The sequence below is a fragment of the Trachypithecus francoisi genome, unplaced genomic scaffold (genome assembly GCF_009764315.1).
Source record: "Trachypithecus francoisi isolate TF-2019V2 unplaced genomic scaffold, Tfra_2.0 Contig01558, whole genome shotgun sequence".
Taxonomy (NCBI): domain Eukaryota; kingdom Metazoa; phylum Chordata; class Mammalia; order Primates; family Cercopithecidae; genus Trachypithecus; species Trachypithecus francoisi.
In genome coordinates this window covers 5,278,789-5,301,575 of record NW_022681440.1, presented here as the reverse complement: position 1 = coordinate 5,301,575, position 22,787 = coordinate 5,278,789, and the positions used below count along the sequence as shown (strand labels likewise).

At 47.0% G+C, this 22,787-nt stretch overlaps 1 protein-coding gene and 1 long non-coding RNA gene across 6 annotated transcripts in view; one reads left to right on the top strand and one right to left on the bottom strand.

Moving 5' to 3' along the window:
* Positions 1 to 22,787, top strand: part of ARHGEF10 (Rho guanine nucleotide exchange factor 10) — a 135,454-nt gene that overhangs the window by 64,797 nt on the left and 47,870 nt on the right. For all 5 annotated transcript variants that reach the window (XM_033177668.1, XM_033177671.1, XM_033177666.1 and 2 more), the window contains 7 exons: positions 772 to 849; positions 1,591 to 1,770; positions 3,526 to 3,642; positions 5,615 to 5,707; positions 10,663 to 10,833; positions 12,952 to 13,097; positions 16,413 to 16,588. In XM_033177668.1, coding sequence (XP_033033559.1) covers positions 772 to 849; positions 1,591 to 1,770; positions 3,526 to 3,642; positions 5,615 to 5,707; positions 10,663 to 10,833; positions 12,952 to 13,097; positions 16,413 to 16,588 — 961 coding nt within the window. The remainder of the gene's footprint in view (positions 1 to 771; positions 850 to 1,590; positions 1,771 to 3,525; positions 3,643 to 5,614; positions 5,708 to 10,662; positions 10,834 to 12,951; positions 13,098 to 16,412; positions 16,589 to 22,787) is intronic.
* On the bottom strand, positions 15,479 to 16,456 carry LOC117063853. Its single transcript, XR_004429126.1, has 3 exons — positions 16,360 to 16,456; positions 16,104 to 16,255; positions 15,479 to 15,865 (listed from the first exon to the last, which is right to left on the bottom strand). It is a non-coding gene; the product is annotated as an uncharacterized LOC117063853 (long non-coding RNA).

The following is a 22,787-nucleotide window of genomic DNA, read 5'->3' as shown; positions in this document are numbered from 1 at the left end:
CTGTTTTGCTCTGTTTTCCATAAATTGGCAAATTGAAAGTACAATGATCACTAGCTGGACTGTGTTTAGAATGAGGAAAATGCTGGGTGTCCTCATTGGCCTGTCACAGGATCTTACAGCCACAAGTCTGTATTTGTATGTGCTTCAGTGATGAAAAGCAAGACAGAAAATAACATCAGGTTTTAATTGCAAACATGTCAGAATATAGGGTTTTTTTTTTTTTTGCACCTCTAAGTGACATGAATAATTTACTGTCCACATTCGTGGCTTCATAGGTAGATCTTTGGATGACTGAAAGATCTTTGCCAAAAAAAAAAAGATTCCCCCACATTCCACAAACTTTGTTTTCTTAGAACTTTGGAATAAGGATTTTAGATAAGTGTTGCTAATAACATTCATTGATCAAGACTGGAACTATTTTTATCCTTAATCATATGATGTATCATCTACCAGAATGTTGGATACATAAAATACAATCAGTTAGTTCAGTTTATTATCGTTGCATAAGTGGAGGAATTTCTTTTCAGTGCTGTAATTTGTTTGTCCCTACTGTAGTTACAGTTCATAGTTTGAGGTTTAAAACATTATATAATTGTATTAATGGGGCAAAGTATGTTTTGTACCTGTAATGTTATTTAATTAGGTTACCCATATGCACTGTTTTCTAAAAATAGAAAAGTTATTTATCAGCAAGCCTCGGCATAGAAGTAAAATGTATCTGTATGTATTATAAAGCAGTTTTCTATCATTGTACTTTCAAATTTCCAACAGGTTGTAAGAAGATATATACTGGGTTCAGTTGTCGACAGTGAGAAGAACTACGTAGACGCTCTTAAGAGGATTTTGGAGGTACTTAAATGTCATGTTACATAATACATACATTTTTATTATCTTTTTTATGTATGTACATTTTGATACATATATGTAAAACATATATGTTTATGAAACATAACATGCAAATTTGCAAAATTCTCAAAAGGATCTAAGTATTGTGTCTGTATATTGACATCAAAAGTCATGATTTATTTTGAAATAAATATAATTTATGTAAGTGAATATTTACATTTATTTATCTGAGATTTACAAATGTCTGGGCTGGGCTCGGTGTCTCAACCCTGTAATCCTAGCACTTTGGGAGGCTGAGGCAGATGCGTTGCCTGAGCTCAGGAGTTCGAGACCAGCTTGGGCAACACGGTGAAACCCCATCTCTACTAAAATACGAAATATTACTTGGGTGTGGCAGCGTGCGCCTATGGTCCCGAGGCAGGAGAATTGCTTGAACCCAGGAGGCAGAGGTTGCAGTGAGCTGAGATCACACCATTGCACTCTAGCCCAGGTGACAGACTGAGACTGTCTCAAAAAAAAAAAGAAAGAAAAATGTTTGAAGCAGCCATGCCCCATGGCACATGCCTATAACCCCAGCTACTCGGGAGGCTGAGGTGGGAGGATGGCTTGAGCCCAGGAGTTTGAGGTTGCAGTGAGCCATGGTCGCACCACTGCACTCCACTCTGGGCAACAGAACAAGACCCAAGCTCTGAAAGAAAAGTCTGAAGAGAAAAGTCTGAACCGTCTTTGTTCATTTTGTCTTAGCAATATGAGAAGCCGCTGTCTGAGATGGAGCCAAAGTTTCTGAGCGAGAGGAAGCTGAAGACCGTGTTCTACCGAGTCAAAGAGATCCTGCAGTGCCACTCGCTGTTTCAGATCGCGCTGGCCAGCCGCGTTTCCGAGTGGGACTCTGTGGAAATGATCGGCGATGTCTTCGTGGCTTCGGTAATTAAGCCGGGACACCCAGATGTCCACAGGGCTCTCCATGCACCTGTCCTCTCTTCCCTTCTTAGGCTGATGTTTTGCCCCTGAGCTCCTGCAAGCTGACAAGTGTGCAGTTCTCTCTGAAGGTCGGGCTGAAGTTTCAATGCCCTGGCCAAGTGTGTGCACTAGGGAAATGATAAATGGATCTTTACCAGGGAGGCCACGGCAGAAAGGCAGACGCTCTGAACAAAAGCTGTACCTGGGAAGATTTAAAAATAAGCACTCTTTCAAGCCTTGGATATCTCGTTAGATGATTTGCTGAAGCTTTTTGTTGTTGAACAAGGATGCTCTGTGTTTGGTAACGTAAAATTGCCATTTTTAAGCCCTTACACAGGTTCTCTTCCTGATCTAGGTGTCACTTTGTGGGTGCAGAATTCTCTGTGCCTGTGAAAAACAGAAAACACGTGACGGGAAAACTCCTAGATATTTTCTCAAACGTTTGCCCTTGGCTGTAGCTTCTATTGTGTAGATACAGGCTTTCGGCCCTGTGCTGTCACACAGGAATATGATGTTGCAACAGCTTGTATGAACACTTCCTGGCAGGAGAAAGGGTTAGCTGCCTGGAAACCACTGGTGGTTTCTGCATGGACAGTTTCGAGTCGTTTTATCCTCACTCCGTGTATGAATCATACTTACTGTATATGGGTTGGATTCTACCTAGATGTGGAGGATTGTGAGTGAAACAGATTGGTTTCTGTAATTATTTAAGACTATGATGCTATCAAAGGGATACAAGCTTGCAGGTTTTAAAAAAAGTATTCCTCTTCTTAAGTGAATGCTATACTAATAATATGTGAAATGTTTTCCTATATAGTTTATATATGTACTTGATGAGGTCTGTAAATGCTTTGAATAAATATGGAAACAAAATTCTTAAGAGATATTTGCATAATACCATTATGGATCCTAAAAAAAAGAGAAATATTGGATATTTGTTTTGTTATTGGATTTTTTTCTGGCTGTTTTATATATTAACTTCAGCCTTATCACTGTTCCTTAAATACTTACCTTCCCAACATATTTTAAAATGCAAACAGATTTTTTTAAGAAATAGAATTTGATGAAAGCATTCCTGTATCAATGCCAGTCACACCAAAGCTCTGCCATCCATCCTAAAGGATTTGGGTTTCTTAGAACAACATGGAATGATTTTTCTCTCTTTGAATATTGATAGCAAGGACAAATGTTTCTGCCTCTTGACAGAAAAAAACCTTTGTGCTTTTAGGAAAACGAACCCGTGTGAGGCATTGTATCTTACTCCAGAGAAGCAGGATCAGCCCCCGCCCCCAGGCCTCATTTCCAGGGTGTGGTTGAGGCCTGTTTCTCAGGATATTGGGCCCACCATGGAATGAGTTGCATGACTTTCTTGCCTGGAGGTTGAACCCACCAAGTGAGACTTGGCAGGAACTTAAAATCACCATCCTTATGTGTCTGTAGTCAGAAACATTCTTAACTGAAACCCAAATTACCATGGTTTTGAACAAGAATGTCAGAAAGTGCTCTGGGGTCAAAAAATAAGATCAAACCAGCAACTTAACTCCTAACAGGCTTGCTTAAAGAAAAAAAAAAATCTCACAGTCGAAATAGTTTATCCTATGAAAACATCACAGTGACTGAAAGAGTATTTTGAGGGCGAGTTTCAAATCTTCTGTTTCATGTTGGAAAAGGGGTATCTGGACTCTGTGATTTCTCTCTGAATTTCCTCCTGTGTTTCAGTTTTCTAAGTCCATGGTGCTGGATGCATACAGTGAATATGTGAACAATTTCAGCACAGCCGTGGCCGTCCTCAAGAAAACATGTGCCACAAAGCCCGCTTTTCTTGAATTTTTAAAGGTAAACACATTTTTTTTTTCATTTGGGTTTTAACACCATCTGATAATAAGTTACATGTCAAACCTTGGCTGTAAATGCAGTTATTCATTATTAAATTTCAGTACCAATAGTGCCCTAGGTATTGGATTAATGCTAGAAATGAAGATGAATTTTAGGTCCTAATGTAGCTTTTTGAAAACAATTTTATTTGCACATCCTTAAAAGCATATCAGTGGATAGACAGAAAGAAAGTTAAAATCAGATCCCAAAAAAAGAAGTCAAGATCAGATCCCAAAGTTACCTTTTCCTCCCTGTCCTTCAGTATGGTATTAGGAATCAAAGAAACCAAACCTCTCAATTCCAGGCCTCTTTGGGATCGGGGATAGGCACCGGTCTGGAGAGTCAGAGCCTGGAACGGGCCCTACCCGAGGGGGATGCAGGCTGTGTTCCCCGCGATGCTGAGGACAGCGCTGACGGCCTTCCTCAGTGGTCTCTGACCTGGCAGTGATGGGGAGCACATCCTCAGGCAGGTGTGGGCGAGTGTTATTTAATCAGCAGGCAGACAGGGCTTCCCCAGTCATGGGATGCGTGTCCCAGGCTGTGTTCTGACAGTTTACTGCACAATGAACCAGGCTGAAACCCCCTTCAAAGACATCCCGGAACTGAGTCTCCTTTTTGGAGCCCCTCATTTGCATGATAAACCCTGGGGACAAAGTGTGTTCTTGTTACTTGGACTGTTTCTTGGAAACTGCTGCTACCTGGAGCGAGTGAACACAGGGCAAGTATTCTCGCCCACAGCAACGTGTCATTGAAGCTGGAATATTTTCCCTCTGCCTTATCCAGCACGGCGGCTCCTGCTCCTGCTGGAACACAGTCTGTGGCCCATCAAGGTTTGCTAAGGGATCGGATTGCAGTTCCCACTCTGGACAGTTGTGGGCTCTGCCCTAAGGGATCGGATCGCAGTTCCCACTCTGGACAGTTGTGGGCTCGTCCTAAGGGATCGGATCGCAGTTCCCACTCTGGACAGTTGTGGGCTCTGTCCTAAGGGATCGGATCGCAGTTCCCACTCTGGACAGTTGTGGGCTCTGTCCTAAGGGATCGGATCGCAGTTCCCACTCTGGACAGTTGTGGGCTCGTCCTAAGGGATTGGATTGCAGTTCCCACTCTGGACAGTTGTGGGCTCGTCCTAAGGGATTGGATCGCAGTTCCCACTCTGGACAGTTGTGGGCTCTGTCCTTTGGCTAGGGCCCCATCTCTTTCTCTTGGGGAAAGAAAACATGGACTCACTTAAGAGCGCACTCCCTCTGGGGATTTTGTTGTAGTTTCAATGTCAGCCGTGGCCGTGACTGCGGTGCCCACTCCTCAGCTCGGCGGCTGCCATGCGGCCTTGGGAGATAGACTCTCTCATCCCATTTCATAGCTCCAGGACCTGAGCCCCCAAGAGTCAGGTGCCCTGTGAGCTGAGAGGCCGGGGCACAGCCGGGTCTGTGCTGTCTGCCCTCTTCACTGCGCAGCCCCCTCAGTGGAGGGAATTGGAGACTCCCCCCAGGTCAACAGTGCCCAACAGCCTCGGTAGCAAATGGCCCCACTGTGCATCCCCGATGTGCTCAGGGAGAGGAGCCCTCAGCCTCCAGGACGTCCTTCTGCCCATGGCACCAGAAGAGGTTGCCAGCCTTTTCTAGGGGCCCACTATGGCCAGAACACAGACACCCAAGGACACGCCCTGGAATCTACCCGGTCCCCTGGCCTGGGGAATTAACCCCGGGAGCTGAGGCCGACACGTGAGCCCGCCCCCTGCAGCAAAGCGGGAGCCCCTAGAGCAGGTGCAGAAAGCGGCTGGAAGGCATTTGGCCAAGTTTCTTCTTGTAGCTGAAGACAAGGTGCAGGCTTTTGACTTTCCCGGGTGTTCAGTGTGGTGGGGAGGAGGTGGCCCCAGAGGCAGGGAGGGCATGGCAGCCCCACGGGGAGGTGACCCCAGTGCCTTTCCCCACAGCAGGAACAGGAGGCCAGTCCTGACCGAACCACGCTCTATAGCCTGATGATGAAGCCCATCCAGAGGTTCCCACAGTTCATCCTCCTGCTCCAGGTAAGTGCTTCACGGTGGCCACCTCAGGCTAGTCCTCCAGCTTGTCCATGATTCATTTGAAAATGGCATCTGTTCCTCCACTTTGGAGTGGCCACCCCTTGGGTCTCCCCATCTCCTCTCTAGGCAGTTACAGGAGGTGGGGGGTAGAGGCAGGTGGAGACCTGCGGAGAGTCACCCTACTCCAGGGGCAGCTGTAGGGCCCAGTGCCTGCGAGGCCGGCCTTGGGGGACAGAGGGGATGGATGGGCTGCGGGAGGGGTGTCCATGGGCCCTGGCCTGCCACATGCGCTGTCTCGTGGGGCCCCAGCACTGGGGGGGCTGCAGGGCTCGGTTATCAGTGGCCCACAGGTCACAGCTCCCTTCTCCAGTGTGCCTGTGTCTGGTCTAGAATCACATGAAAAATGATTCTTGCTTCTGTGCCCAGAGGGGATGGACAGGCTTGGAAAGCTAAGAATAGATTTAAACAAAACATACCCATCACTGATTTAACAGCACATCACCGAGGGAGATGCCGCAATGGTGAAGACACTTTCCACGGGACCCTCATTTTTCTAAACTAAGGATTCTCAATTGGATACCTGTGACTGTGAACAGAAGGCCTGTTCTGAGTGCTGATATGACATCTCACAGCAGACAGCCTCTAGGTCATGTGCTGACATGACGTCTCACAGCGGACAGCCTCTAGGTCATGTGCTGACATGACATCTCACAGCGGACAGCCTCTAGGTCATGTGCTGACATGACGTCTCACAGCGGACAGCCTCTAGGTCATGTGCTGACATGACGTCTCACAGCGGATGGCCCCTAGGTGATGTCTGATGCGATGTGTGGTTGCCCGCTCATTTTCTGACCTTCCCACATACCCTGAAGCCCAGGTGACCCTGTAGGTATGGGGGCTCAGCACCCATTTTATTTAAATGAATGCCATGCCTCCAGGGAGGATATTTCAAAGGAGAGTCCATGCTGGCCTCTGCCTGTGTTGATTTTTCAATGATTACTCAGCTTGCTTTTTCTAATTAAATCAGAGGACTCTGCTTTGCCTGCCTGCTTATTAGAGCTGATTAAGATGAACTGGTGGAATCATTGCCAGAAATGAACTGGCACCGGGGAAATAGTGTCAAGTCCCCTTCCACTGAGGTTTTTATATTTATTTTTGATCAACCAAATCCGTGGCACATTCTTTTTAAATAAAAGTAGTCATAAAAGTGTGAAAAAGGATACATACTAAAATATCAACATGGACTCTTTCCGTGGTTATGTTGATGGGTCATGTTAATTTTATCCTCTCGCTTATATTTTTAACAATGTACAGTTTGCCTGTATTAGAGCATTAATAGCAAAAGCTGGTTTTTTTCCCAAAATCAAAATATTCAAAGTGTGTTTTATTTCTTCAGCTGACAAACATGTCCTGAGTCCTAATACGTGTGAGACGCTGTTGGCCTTCTGGCAAGCAGCCACGGACGTGATGAATGAGCTTCCTCGTGAGAGGGAGGCTGGCGCTTGGGAGGAACAGGGTCAGGCTGCCTATTAGATGTTAGTTATTCAGCCACAGCTGGGAGGGTGTCACCAGGCTGTGAAGGGGCCAGAGGCAAGGCTACAGTCACCTCCTAAACCATACGAGGGGAACCAGCCCACACACCCTGTGTCGCCTCCTAAACCATACGGGTGAACCGGCCCACATGCCCTGTGTTTAGCGATGCGCCAGTGAGTCCCTGGCTGGTTCCTGGTCACCAGGGATGACAGCAAGCGCTGACTGTGTTGTGAGGTCACACCCACTGTTGGCTTTCTATGACATATCAGAATAGTTTTTAAATTTTTTTTGATTTATTAAATGTGGATATAATTTTCAAACGCGCTTGTTAGGTTTTGGTTAAATGTAAGTAAGTAACTACAAGTAAGTAAGTAAGTAACTACTTTTGCCTAGGTTTTTTCCGAGGTGTGTTCTTTTTAGACAGAAGTTGTGGGCGGGGCTGCTGGAAAGGGAACAGCAGAGAGAACCGCAGGGAAAAGCCTCTACCGGGACTTGAGGAACCCAAGCAGCTCCCACATTTCCGTCCGCCTTTTGACACCCAAATTCTTGAGTTTATTACGTAACTGGAATTCTGAGTTTAAGTCAAAAGACTTGCATTTAGAAAGACTCAGCGTGCTCTTCCATATCATCACCAGCAGTTACGTAGGTCAGTGTGCACACAGCTGTGCCTGTCCTCCTCCCTCCTTGCCTCAAGAGACCCTCCTTAGAATTTCCCACACAGGGTTTGTTGCCCCCGAAGCAGAAAATGGTCTTTGCCTTGATCTGAAAAAACAAATTGCAGGTCCTAGATGTGCCCAGCAGTTTCCCTCAGGGACACTTTTTGCCCACATTTGATGAAATGCTGGCGCATCCTAGAGTGTTCTCGGAGGGGAGCAGGTGGGTCCACGTGCTTTGGAAGAAGCACAGTTGGAGACAAGGTGGTGTCTGCATCTGGTCATTACGCGGTTGTGCCTCAGGGGCCCTGCCTCAGGTGTGGGTGCTCAGGGCACCTGGGATTGGGCAAGGAGATGGGCTGCAGAGAGTCAGCAGGTACAAGCACATACCCTCCCTCCTGCCTTCCGCTGTGGTCCGTGTGCTGTGTGTAGGTGGATGGGGACACAGTGCTGAGGGGCCTGGACACCCTCTGTCCCCTTCATCCCAGTGACTCTCCTGGTCTCTACTTTCCGATCCTGCCTGCATTTTTCCTGGTTAGCGCTCCCAGACCTTCTTTCTAAGACAGGTGCTGTGAAGCCACAGCTGTCCCCTGGCTCAGGCAGTGAAGCTGGCTCACCCTGGCTTTGCTGGGACTGTCAGTTTCTCCCATGGATCCAGAAACATCCATCAGCCGTGTGTGACATTTGTCTGTCTTTATCCCAGCTACCTGTTTCTCTCTGTTGTTGTGCAGAGATAAGTAACAATTTCTGGTAAAAACAGCATTGAGAAATTTCACTTTTCTCCTTCCCTGGGCCTCCTCGGGAGGCTGCCGGCTCAGCAGATGTTCCTGGCTGTGCTCAGCGGCCCCACAGCATGCTGGACTCCACCGTGTGCCGGCTGCTGTCTCCATCGCACGCCGAGTCCCTGGTGCCACCGCCGGTGTGCGGTTTTGATGCAGAACTAGTGTTAAGATTGTTCTTTTTTGCCTTGATAGAATTCGTTGTGACTCATAGGAAACAAATGTATAGAATTGTTTATATTCACTACAAACTGGAAACATTTGATCATTTATGCAGCATCCTTTCCAGATTTTAAAAAATAGTTTAAAAAGCACACTGTTGGATTCCATGACTGCTAATATTCCTATAAACATGTAAAAGTTGGTAGGCAAGATGCAGAACCACATTTTTTTCACTCAAAGTTCTGGGATACGTGTGCAGAATGTGCAGGTTTGTTCCATAGGTATACATGTGCCATGGTGGGTTACTGCATCTTGTCAACCCGTTATCTAGGTTTTAAGCCCCGCGTGCATTAGGTATTTGTCTCAATGCTCTCCGTCCCCTCACCCTGCACCCCCGCCAGGCCCCGGTGTGTGAAGCTCCTCTCCCCGTGTCCCTGAGATCTCATTGCAGAACCACATTTAATTCTGAGAAAGTGTTTCAAGTTCACGTTTGCCCCTTCAGCAAACATCAGCGTGTCAAATGTGAACGCAAGCCGGGAAACAAAAGGCCCTGCATAAAACCAAGGTGACGAAAGTGTCCTTTTGTGTTTTTTTTTTTGAGAAGGAGTCTTGCTCTGTCGCCCAGGCTGGAGTGCAGTGGCGTGATCTCAGCTCACTGCAAGCTCCGCCTCCCGGGTTCCCGCCATTCTCCTGCCTCAGCCTCCGGAGTAGCTGGGACTACAGGCACCGCCACCACGCCCGGCTAATTTTTTGTATTTTTTTGGTAGAGACGGGGTTTCACCGTGTTAGCCAGAATGGTCTCGATCTCCTGACCTTGTGATCCGCCCGTCTCGGCCTCCCAAAGTGCTGGGATTACAGGCTTGAGCCACCGCGCCCGGCCGAAAGTGTCCTTTTGTTATTGCCTATTAAAGTTTATCCTGTGATTGACAGCAGTGCATCATTTTTTGCTGGCAGTTGTTGCTGATTTGTGCCACATACCCTCCCTTTGACCTCCTTGTGCTTATCTGAAACCTTAACTGGGAGAAGAGGTAGCTCAACTCCCTTTTTTTAAAGACGACTTTTTAAGAGACATTTTAGGGTCACAGCAAAATTGAGTGGAAAGTACAGAAATTTCCCAACTGCCCCTCCCCTAACATGCACAGCGCCACCCACCTCCCCCCTCCGCAACATCTCCGCCAGAGTGCATTTGTGACAACCAGGAGCCTGCGTGGCCATGCAGCCACTGCCCAGCAGCTGCAGTCACAGGAGGATGTACCCCTGTGCTGTGCATTCGGTGGGTTTGGATGAACGTTCAGTGACATGGACCCACCATGATTGTGTCATGCATCTTTGCTGCCCTAAAATCAGGTTCCTTTGTCAGTGTGAAAGAGACTTGATCCTGTTGTGAGTTGGTGCCATGGGTGCAGTATTCGGCACCACAGAACTCCTGCACATTGGAAATTGGGAGACTGATCTTTTGAAGAAAGTAGCTGGACCCATCTGTGCGTGGGTTCATCTGTCTGACTCAACTTGAGAAGGACAATCTCTCATCATCATGAGCATCATTCCAAGCGCACGGCAGTTCTGAGATTGTGATATGTTCATATTTAGCGTGTTTTTTATTGCACAGAGCTATTTTTTCGATTTTGTTTTTGCAAAGGAAGCTGTTCAGATGTTCAGCCAAGTCATGACTCACTCAGCTCATCATCCCTTCCCAAGAACTGACTTTATTTTTCCCCAGGATGACGGATGCCACTGCCTCCTTTCCATCGTCGGCTGGCAGGTGACGTGACTGTCTTTGCACTGGGAGTGCGCACGTGGTAACCGCCCACCTCTCCCTTGTTGCTTGTAGGACATGCTGAAGAACACTTCCAAAGGCCACCCCGACAGGCTGCCTCTTCAGATGGCCCTGACAGAGCTCGAAACACTGGCAGAGAAGTTAAATGAAAGAAAGAGAGATGCTGATCAACGCTGTGAAGTTAAGCAAATAGCCAAAGCCATAAACGAAAGATACCTGAACAAGGTTGAGAGAGGTTTTCTTCAACTCTATTCCAAAATGATTTTTGCTTTGTACTAATAAGCCGTCGTTATCCAGCAATACTAATCTTTTGGAACGTTGGGAGTAATTCCCTTAGCCCAGAGTTCTTAACTGGGGTGGATGGAGGCCTTTGGGAGAGTCACCCCAATGTGGAAATGGTATGTAAAACCTTAACAGCCTGTCTGCATTTTCTTAGGAAAGAGACTCATACATTCTTCAGACCCTCAGATGGATCCAGGACCTCCCAAGAGGTTAAGAGCAACCCTTTTAGCTTAATTTTGCTTTCAAAATAACTATCTAATTTCAGATAGTAATAGTTAAAGCTGAAAAAAATATTTACAGGCTGGGCACAGTGGCTCACACCTGTAAACCCAGCACTTTGGGAGGCTGAGGTGGGAAGATCACTGGAGCCCAGGAGTTTGAGACCAGCCTGGGCATGATAGTGAAACCCCATATCTAAAAAAAAAAAAAAAAAAAAAAAAATTAACTGGGCACTGTGGCATGCCTATAGTCCGAGCTACTTGGGAGGCTGAGGCCGGAGGATTGCTTGAGCCTGGAAGGTCCAGACTGCGGTCAGCTGTTATTGAGCTGCTGCACTCCAGCCTGGGTGACGGAGCCAGACCCTGTTTCCAAAAAAAAAAATCACAAACATTTTTTGTCTTCACCTATGCATGGGCTAAGCTGTATTGACCCCCAAAAGAGATGCAGGATCCAGAGGGTGGCATTTCATTTGCGAGGCTGCATTTCAGCTTGATGCTTACGTAACTGCTTGTCTGCAGCAGTACTCTGGTTTTCTGTGAGCTTTCCCGTATTCGTTGAAGGCCCTGGCTCACAGGGAGAAGGTAATGTGTATGAACTGTGTTAAGTTATTGCATCTAATATTCATTGTTGCTAAAATCACTGTTTGTTTTGTCATTAGGAGTAGTTTCTTATGTTACTATGACATTCAGTAATTTAACTGTGTGAACTTTATGGTAATACACTTGAAGCCACACGTTTTCCCCAATTCTCCAAATGGTTTATGTAGGAACATTTATAAGCAGCAAATTGTATTCAGTTATATTCTTGACATGGTTGATGTTATTTAAAATCACGCTCCCTGTGGCACTTGAACTCTGAATACACGTGGGGCACAGAGCAAGCCCAGAAGCCCAGGAAGAGTGATGATGCTTCACCCTGAGTGTCATGCACATGCCTCATCATTCCCTTGTTGCCATCATTCCCATCGTGCGCTCGGCAAGGACAGTCAGGGAGGCGGGTGTCTCACTGGTTGCTCAGAGCTGGGCAGCAGTGTGGATTTAGAATCAAAAGATAGCACAGACCACCGGGGCTGAGGGCTCTGTTTTCTTGTGGGCTGAATTGTTGTAAGTATTGGCCGAGTGCGGTGGCTCACGCCTGTAATCCCAGCCTTTTTGGAGGCCGAGGTGGGTGGGTCACTTGAGGTCAGGAGTTCTAGACCAGCCTGACCAACATAACGAAACCCCATCTCTACTAAAAATACGAAAAGAAACCAACTAGCTGGGTGTGGTGGCGCACATCTGTGGTCCCAGCTACTCGAGTGGCTGAGGCATGAGAATCAATTGAACCCAGGGGGTGGAGGTTGCAGTGAGCTGAGATTGTGCCACTGCACTGCAGCCTGGGTAACAGAGCGAGGCTCGGTCTCAGAACAAACAAACAAAAAAAGTAGTCTGACTTCCACATCGCATGCCATTGTCTTGGTTCATACAAAGTGTCTTTCTGAAGAACTGATGGTTTTGGTTTGGCTCAGTGAAGTAAAATATGGCCTACATGGAGAAGTTAAGATAGTCATTGAACTATGCTTAATTAGGTTGACTTAGGGAAAAGTAAAATTACGAAACAATTCCTTCCATTCCTCACTGTTCCTGGTTAATGTGTTTAAATCGCGGGAGGGCCGACTGTGCAGTGAAAGTCTGTGAGGAAGCAGGTGGATGTTCGGCGCAGTCACGGTGAACATAGGAACGATTTCCGTAAAGCGCTCAGTTTGGAAGAGTCACCCTCAGACTCCATACCAGACTTTTCCTTGTCTTTTTCTTTTCTGGGTACACTCAACTGTGGTCCCTGCGCTGTGTTTTGAATGTCTAGCTTCTCAGCAGTGGAAGCCGATACCTCATTCGATCTGATGATATGATAGAAACAGTTTACAACGACAGAGGAGAGATTGTTAAAACCAAAGAACGCCGAGTCTTCATGTTAAATGATGTGTTAATGTGTGCCACCGTCAGCTCACGGTAAGCGCATTTAATTCTCTATAGTAGTCCTATCATTACATGTTACCTTTGCCTAAGGGCACATAAGTGACTTTGTTAATTCTGTCACTCAGACCGAACTGGTTTTTTGTGCCAAAGCTTAGTCCTGTGACTAAGGGAACCCTTATAATAAGCAAGCTTATTTTTAAATAGATTCAATGTAAGTCACCAAGTCACTGTTAGTAGAAGTTAAGTACGTAGAGGTTTATATACTCTTTAAACAGGGCTGATGGTGGAACTAGAAACTAAATTGAATTTCTTCATAACCTTCTTAAATAATTCAAGAGTTATTTTTCTTATGGTTTAAATTCTCTCTTTACCTGCTTCTCTATAAATATATTTTTGATGAATGTTTAAATATAATAAAGTGGGGGTATATTCATATTTATTGTAAACCAAGAAAATGAGTTATTTTCACTTAAAATAGTTTTACATCAGAATCGTTCTCCAACACATGGAATATTGTAGTTAGATAAGGATATGTGAGAAGTTAAAAGGTCTTCAAATATAGGTAGATGATAAGGGAATTCATATAAAATTAACTATAACGCTCCTGGTGCTATAGAAAATAATGCCAGTGAACATGGTGGCAATTCGTCATGTCTTGCAAGAGTCAAGCGTTCTGTCGTCCGGAGTTTTGACAGCCAATTGCTAAACATTTGGTAGCTTGAAGTCATCCACACGGGAGCATTTACACCACGGAATTTGCCCAACACAACGTGTTAGGAGCCTGTCCTCCCAGTGAGAGCCAGCTTTAAACATTTGCCAGTACACCACTAAATATGCCCTATTTTTCATGCCTGTCACCCCCATTTTCCAGCGGCTGGATATATCTGCCTGCCCTCCTCACCTTGCCTTAGAGACCCAGGCAGCGAGGGTGTGCAGGTCAACCCTCAGGAGTCGGACTCCTTAGTGTAAACTCCAGCTCCACCTTCTCTGAACTCTGAAAATTACCCGCTCTGACTAGGCCTCAGACTCCTCATTCGTGCAATAGGGTTGATCATAAAATAATGAGTCTGGTGGTACACTCTCGCAGGGCTCTTCAGGGGTCAAGGCGAGGACATTCATTAAGCTGCCGCAGGTCACCTGGCACACGGCACTGCCCGTGAGCGACAGATTTTCATTGTTGCCTCTCATCATCCTCACTTACTTTGTGGCAGCTAGAAAATAAGTCCAAAAATATATATATACAAGTCTTTAATGATACTCCTCCTTGTAAGAGAAAGAACCCTGTTCATTTGACTCATATCCCATGGCTCGGCCTTCACTGTGGATACCTGGCGACAGCCACAGGCCACCTACCTTCCATGTGCAGAAGCAAAGCCCGCAGCACCCTGCGTTGGAGAGGAGCTGACAGAGTGAGGCCGTGGGAGGTCGCAGCTGGAGAACTCCAGGTGTGGGCTGTTTGAGAGGATGCTTAGAATTGAGAGGATGCTTAGAATTGCGAGGATGCAGAGTAAGGTGTCTCCACCCGTTTCCCTGGTGTTATCTTATGAGGTGCTTCCCACAGTGTGGAGACTAATGGTGTTTATCACTTAGCAGGATGGCTTCCAAGTTTAACTGTCCCAGGACCCCCCTCTCCGCGTAACACCTGGAAAGTTAGCGTTCAATGAAGCGGCCCCAGTGTGGCTGAATCCACCCAGCTCCTCACCTGCAAGTTGGCCAACATGATGTGTTAAGTTGGGGACATGAATGCTTGTCCCACCTGCCCTGGGAGACAAGATCATAGAAGTGAAATGACCTTGTAAACAGCAAAGCCCTGCACAAATATAATGGTCCTTGTTGAGTCTTTTCCGCATTCATAATCAATGTTTGTCTGACGCTGACCCCTGCTCCAGAACCGTCCCCCCCCCCACCCCGGGCTGCTGTTGGGGAGCGCCAGGACACACTTGGCTCTTGGGCAGTTTTAAGTAGATTTAAAATTCTCACACTGACAGAAGTGGTGTACTTTAAAGATGAATTAAAATGGATACTTTAGAAGTAACTCAGCCGTGCTTACTGCTAGATTCCTTAAAATAATACCCCTGCCTTTCCCACGATGACAGGGCTTGAATTTCTTTTTTTGCGAAGTGCGGTGGTGAGTCACAATCATTTCCCATGGACGTGTCGTCAGTGTGAGATTTTCAGTGACACTGCCCGAAGGTGATGAGATGAGAACCCATTTTCGTTCATATAGCCCCCAAGGACCCTTTGGTCAGCCCTGTGGAAATTAAGATTCTAAACCTCCTCCGTAGGGATGGAGATTTTTACATTCAAAAAGGAGGAATCGAAATTTTGGTAAGAACTCATGGGCATTTCTCTTTTACTAAATTGGAGGCACAGTCTAATTCACGGAATACAATCCGTCTTTCCTCTTACTGTGTCTGAATTATTCTTCCTCTTTTCCCTTTCTGTATGGACTAGATGTCGTCATGGAGGGCAGAGTGCTCTGGTATAAGAGGGAACTGGAGAGTGTGGGTGCAGACAGGCTCCCAGCAAGTCAGGTGCTTAGTCCAATGCATAGCACCCAGCATTTTGGTTATTCTTACCACACTTTGATTTTTAACAGCAATATCTTGAAAAGCAAAACGTGATGATCACTAAGTGAGAATAATGGTTGATTCTGGAGGGTGGGATTTCCTGAGCGCCTGGGACTGCAGGAATGCTGGCAATGTCACAGCCTTGGCCTTAGTGGCAGCTACACAGATATTGATGCAGGCTGTTTCCACTAGACCGTACATACGTGTTTTGTGTTTCTTCACGTATATGTTCTATTTATGATAAAAGAAGAAAATAAGCTGTATAAGTCATAGGTTTTTTTTTTTTTCTGTTCAATTTCTGTACACTTGATACATATTTTAGTCATGGAGTATAATGGTATGATTTGATTCTATTAAAATGGTTATGGTGTAACCATAAAAGAGTAAAGCAGGAATCTGAGAGTTAACTCTTAGGAAACCACCAGAGAATATCTCTATCCACATAGGAGACTTCCTGGGAATCGAGCACCTTTGCTCCGAGTCATCAGCAAGCACCGAGCTGCTTCCTTTTAAGCCTTTAGGGAAAACCTCGGCGCTTCTGGGAGATCCGTCCCTGTGCGGCTCTTCCCTGCACTGTATCTTATCCACCTCGAGGCCTCTTTATGGCAGCGAATGGGGATTCTGTAAGAAAGTCAGAGGCACAGTTACTCCTGTGAGAAAGTCCGAAGAGTTACAATTAAGCAATCGAAAGTTTCTGACTTGAGTATCTGAGGGACAAACCTTACCATAACGTGTCCACGTAATTATTCGTAAAACAGGCATCTTCTGGTCGTTTCAGCGCCTCTCATGACAGCCGTGTGATGAGCAGCCAGAGGTACTTGCTAAAGTGGAGCGTTCCGCTGGGACACGTGGACGCCATCGAGTATGGCAGCAGCCCAGGCGCGGGCGAGCACAGCAGGCACCTTGCCGTTCACCCGCCTGAGAGCCTGGCCGTGGTTGCGAACGCGAAGCCAAGTAAGTGACGCTTTCTCTCACGTTCGTGCTAGCCGTGGGGCCAGCGTAAGCTCTGACGTCAGCCGTGTGGCCAGCGTAAGCTCTGACTTAGCAGGCTCAGGGTTTAACGGTAAATCTGACGCGCGCTCTCACATTCATGTTTGCTGTGGGACCAACGTAAGCTCTGACGTCAGCCGTGGGGCCAGCGTAAGCTCTGACATCAGCCGTGAGGCCAGCGTAAGCTCTGACGTCAGCCGTGGGGTCAGCGTAAGCTCTGACAGCCGTGGGGTCAGCGTAAGCTCTGACGTCAGCCGTGGGGTTAGCGTGAGCTCTGACGTCAGCCGTGGGGTCAGCGTGAGCTCTGACAGCCGTGGGGCCAGCGTAAGCTCTGACATAGCAGGCTCAGGGTTTAACACAGTAAATCATGATGCTCTCTCTCACGTTCATGTTTGCTGTGGGGGTCAGCGTAAGCTCTGACGTCAGCCTCGGGGTTAGCGTGAGCTCTGACGTCAGCCGTGGGGTTAGCGTGAGCTCTGACGTCAGCCGTGGGGTCAGCGTGAGCTCTGACAGCCGTGGGGCCAGCGTAAGCTCTGACATAGCAGGCTCAGGGTTTAACACGGTAAATCATGATGCTCTATCTCACGTTCATGTTTGCTGTGGGGTCAGCGTAAGCTCTGATGTCAGCCGCCGGGCCAGCGTACGCTCTGACATCAGCCGCGGGGCCAGAGTACGCTCTGACGTCAGCTGCGGGGCCAGCGTACGCTCTGACATAGCAGGCTCAGGGTCTAACACGGGAAGTCTGCAGAGGTGATCTAGTCTCTAGAATCTGTATGCTGCCTCACTAACATGGTCAAGTCGGCCGCTCATCTCTGACTTGCCCCACGTGCCGCAGGGGCTGCTTCGGGTTCGGGCCAGTCAGAAGAGGATTCCGTCTTCCCGGTCCAGTGAGCTCAGTTCTGCGTTTCCAGTTAACCAGATGAGGGCTTCAGTGTTTGTCTCTCGAGTGTGTGGAGCTGGCGCAGAAGTCGTCGAGCTTGAGGCAGTGGTGGTTCCAGTTTGGCTATGTTCACCTGCTCGCACTGCTGGGCAGCATTGTGATGTCTTTACTCAGTTTCCCCATGGAGGTAGTGCTTGTCCACGAACTTCCCAAGGTGAAATGAGAGGTGTCAGAATGCTTTGGAAATGTCTTAGCATTGCACACGATTTATGATTATTATTACCCAACATTGTTCAGACTGCAGATTTTAATCTTAGTGTAAAAATCATTACCTTCTCTTCATTTTTTAAAAAATCCAACGAACGACTGGCTCAGTTTTATTCACTTTTTGGCCTCTACCCCTGAATTGTAGAACAATTAAAAAACATAATGCATGGGAACTTTCAGTTCACTTTTCATAGGTTAAATATGCATTAATTTTTCAGATTATTTTGTTTCTGACAAGTTTAGAAGTAAGAAAACCACTTGAGAACTTTTACCCTTTTCTGGTTGAATTCGCATGTTCACCTGGATTTGCAGAACATGATATAAGGAGTATTAGGTCTCATTTGCTTTGGGATCGCTTTTATTTTTCTCATTCCCCTGATGTTAATAGTCATTCCGTTTGGTAATCTGTCTAGTAGGCTAATTCGTCAAGCATATTATTACAATTTGTAATCTCTTAAATTTCTGACTCTTAAATCTTCCTTCTATTTAAAGTAGTATGCCTCTGTATCAAACCCTCTCCACAAATAACCGAAGTACCAAAACCCAGATTTCCCAAACGAGCTGTTCGGGGAGTGGTGTGGAGAGCGAGAGGGAGGACCGGGGAGAGAGGGGATGTGGGAACAGAGAAACGATTTCCAAATTGACATGATCCATTAACATTTTATTCAAGAGCAAATTGGATGCCTTGTTAAAAGTTTTCAAAAATCCTTTTAAATTATTTGGTAACATTGATTAGCAATCAAGTTTATGTTGTGGTTTTGTGAACAAAAACACCTTTGTGTAGTTTATAATGCTAGCGATCTTAGAATTTATTCATAATTAAAATGGCCTCATTGTATTCAAATAGCTAAAGGTAACTTTGATCCATAAAATAGTATGTATTCCATGCAATGTTATATTTTCTTATTCATCTATTTATGATTTATGCTGAGTTAACTTAGAATAAGATTAGAATCAGTTACAATGTGAAAAAAGCATAAAGCAGGGTGATTCAACCTATTTTTAAAATACTATATGGAGGAAAGAACCTAGAGTGAGTTTATCACTGCATTTGCACTCTAGATTTAACTATGAGCTCCCCATCAGCCACAGCAAGAGGAGAAACACTGAGTACCGACAAGTTCTCATTGTCTGTTGAAAAGAAATATGTCACATTGGAGAGTAAATCTTTTTCTTTATTCTGAATCCAAGGAGATCTTTCGTATTGTATCTCCAGTTAAGGGGACTTTGGAACACACTTGAAAACATATATGATTGTGTTTTGCAGACTTGCATTGATTCTTTTTTTTTAATCACGTCTCTATGGAAAAAGCACCTAGTCAACCTCAGTGAAACCAGTTTTTCTTGGGACATCTTTTTGCCCACTGCCTTAAACAGAGAGTTTAAGTGATAAACTTGTTTTGCTATCACTAGTGTTTTGTTCTTCTAGATTAAAAAAAAAAACTTTTAAAACAAATTACTTAAAATTTGCTAATTCTGTATGTGTCTGAAGATAGAACTCAAGTCAGAATTCTCTGGGGCTTTTTTCCGACGTCAGGTAAGAGCATGGTGCTGTCTTGCATTTACAGAGAAGGTGTAAGTGGGCGCTGTGCTTCATGCTGCGGACTGGCAAGGGTTCTATCCCAACACGTCTGGATTCATCCAGGGTGGACCGACAGTCTCTTGTTAGCGTCAATCATGAGGGGTCTACGTGGCTTCAAATCCATCATGTTGATCTCACGAGTGCCACGCTGCAGCCAGCGAATGACGTCCCTTTACTCTGCTCATCTCAGCTCACTCCTTACCGTTTATGCTGACGAAACCCAGGCACATCCATGAGCCACATCTCCATGGGGCTGCCTCTGATGCCTCCCTCAGAGTTTTCATAGAATGACTTCAAATTCACTCTCAGTGTTTCTGTTTCTTCCAGTTCTCTTGCGTTTGTCACTTCTAAATTTTATCGAGAAGCTAAGTCAGAAATTCTCGTTCTCAGTTGATAGTCATAAGATTTCTGCTGCTTGAATGACTGTTCTAAAATTCAGTGTTGGAAACGTTGGTGTGTTACTTGATATTGACAGAGTGTAGGCAGCACTGCCCAACAACCTCTGCTTGCAGAGAGGGCGGCGTGGCAACCACCCGAGACCAGTGAGCAGCTGCAGCAGGGAGCTCCTCATCCCCGCAAAAGCGCCGTGTGGATTGTGCATTTGCTGTGTGGTGTTAGACTCAGCAGAGAACTCGCCCGTCCCCGCAGAAGCGCTGTGTGGATTGTGCATTTGCTGTGAGTGTTAGACTCTGTAGGGAGCTCGCCATCCCTGCAAAAGTGCTGTGTGGATCGTGTCGGTTGAGCGTTTGCCATGCGGTGTTTGACTCAGCAGAGAGCTCCCCGTCCCTGCAAAAGCACTGTGTGTATTGTGCTTTGCTGTGCAGTGTTCGACTCAGGAGAGAGCTTGCCGTCCCTGCAAAAGCACTGTGTGGATTGTGTGTTCACTGTGCAGTGTTAGACTCAGCAGGGAGCTCTCCGTCCCTGCAAAAGTGCTGTGTGGATTGTGCGTTTGCTCTGCGGTGTTCGACTCAGCAGAGAGCTCGCTGTCCCTGCAAAAGTGCTGTGTGGATTGTGCGTTTGCTCTGCGGAGTTAGACAGCAGGGAGCTCCCTGTCCCTGCAAAGGCGCCGTGTGGATCCTGGGTTTGCTCTGCGGTGTTTGACACCCGGAGTTATGATGTGACACTTTCCTCTCTTGCAGAGGCTGCAAGCTGGTGACCATGGGTCCCCTATGGATCCATGGGTTAGTTTAAGCTCCCAAACTCTCTGATGCTATTTTGAAAAATGTGTAGTTTTCTGGGGTGATTTTAAAGGTTTTGCGAGCTTCCCCGATCGGGGCTGGTGGTGGGGAGGAGGAATATCGATCGTGAGCCGTCGGTTGCTCTGGCCTGGTGCCGCGTCTTTGCTGGTGCACTCCACCGGGCTGCTGTTCCTTCTCTCTTTGCACTCCATCCTGTCTGGCAGGTGGATTTATGAGAAAGTAATGTTTGCTGTTGCCATTCTGTGTGTGTGTGTGTGGCGGGGGGGTTCTTCGTGTAAGATCTTTATAACCTCAATTCATTTTCAACAAATGGACTGTCAGGCACTCCCAGTTCTCGAGATCTCGTGCCAAGTAGGAGTTGTGGGGATGAGTGGGGAGGTGTCGCACAGCCCCACTGTTGGGAGCCTTTAGAACCAGAGGAGAGGTGAGATCAGTTGCTCCAGCCAGGCTCTGGTCTTCAAGGGTGTTTCAGAAGAACGGCCACTGGAGAGCTGTTACCACCCATCCTTCCCAGGGAGAAGTTATCCGTGTAGGGGTGTGTGTGTGTGTGCACGCGCTCACTTTTATTCAACTGGTCTCAACTCAGTGTACAAGGGACGCTCTTAAAATGTTTAGAGAAATGTGAGTACAAGTCGAATGTACTTTAAAGGGGAACACTCCTTCAGATGTGCACATATTCGTTTACTTTTGTAAAAATCAGTCACAGTACTTTGTAGTTAGTTAATCCTTAAAAATGAGTGAAGATAAAAAACATCTCTGTTCTTCGCTGTAAGGTCAGCTTTTAACAGAACAGGATTGGCCTTTGATCCTTCTGGCTTTAGTTGTTATTGGACCAGCATCTACCTGGTCCAATACCAGCGTCCTGCCCCAGCACTGGCAGCTTGCCTAGAAGGGGCCCTGCAGCTTCCAGAAGGCTGCCACCACCCTGAGTGCTGTCGGACTTTGCAGCAAGGGAGGAGGTCCACTCAGACCGCCCTGCTGTGACCCGTTCCGCTCTCTGTCCCAGAAGCGCGTCCTGAGTGCCAGGAGTGCTTCTGTACAGTCGGGCAGGATATGGTGGTCGGTACAGGACGATTTGTAACAAGACACAGAGTCATTATGAACAGGTGGCTGGAGATGCTGCCAGCAAGCTTGTATCGTAAGGAGGCTGGAGGACAGCTCCTGAAAGCTCAGGGTCCCTGCTGAGCACAGAGCACTTGCCTAAGAGGGGAACTTACAGGCAAATGCAGAAAGGGTCCTGGGTGAGGTCACAGCATTGAGGGAGCTCTCAGAAAACACAGGACCTCCCCCACGGAATTCACATGGTTTAAAAAACAAAGCAAAACACTACTAGCAAAGAATCAGAACCAAGGAGGGAGGAAGGAGGGCGTGACTTACCGTCTTTAAATAGAAGTGAGCCTGGCCAAGGGAAGCTTCAACAGGTGAATATACACCTGACTGATCCTCCTGAAGCAGAAGGCAGTGAGAGAAGTGGAACTGTATTTTTAAAACGTGAAATGGTTCCTCATGAGGCTCCCCTGAGCTGCGGCCTCTAGGGATGTGTGGCCAGGTGGCCGTTCTGTGGAGGCAGGGAGGGGTCTGAGCGGCACGTCCAGCCACAGCCCCGAGGGTTCTGGACACAGTGACCGGGTGTGGGACCCCAGGAGTGACGGGTTAACCCCGGTTTCCCTCCCTGGCCCCTGCCTGACGCACTGCATGGCCTCGCCTGCAGGCAGGGACAGTGCCTGGTCTCCAACAGGTCCTTTCCAGAGTCAGGTACTTCTGGGCGGGAAGGGTCACAATTCTTCCTCCTTACGCCTGTAAGAGTGAACTTTGCCTTGAAGGTTGGAGGACAGGCACAGCTGAAGCCCACCATGGCAAAGCTGTCGTGTTTTGAAATACACAGCAGTCGAAATGAAAGGAAACAGAACAAAATGCCTCTGTGCTCCATTGCCGTGGCAAGAGCCGCTTCTGCATCGTCTGAACGTTGTACCTTAAAACAGCACGTGCGTGCGTGCGGGAGATGAGGCCAGGACTTGGCGCTGTTTTTCCTGTATGGCGTGTGGATTTGCAGGTCTTTCCCAGGACTCAAAAGTGTCATTATAATCCTTGAATGAGTACCGAGAGCAAACACACCACCTGGCCAAAGTAGCAGGGAGGTCGGCTTTTCACACTGAATACCGTGGACAGTCCGGAAACAGCCTTCAGTAGCTTTCCTGCAATGCGACACCGAGGTCGGCGTGCCTGCGGAATGTG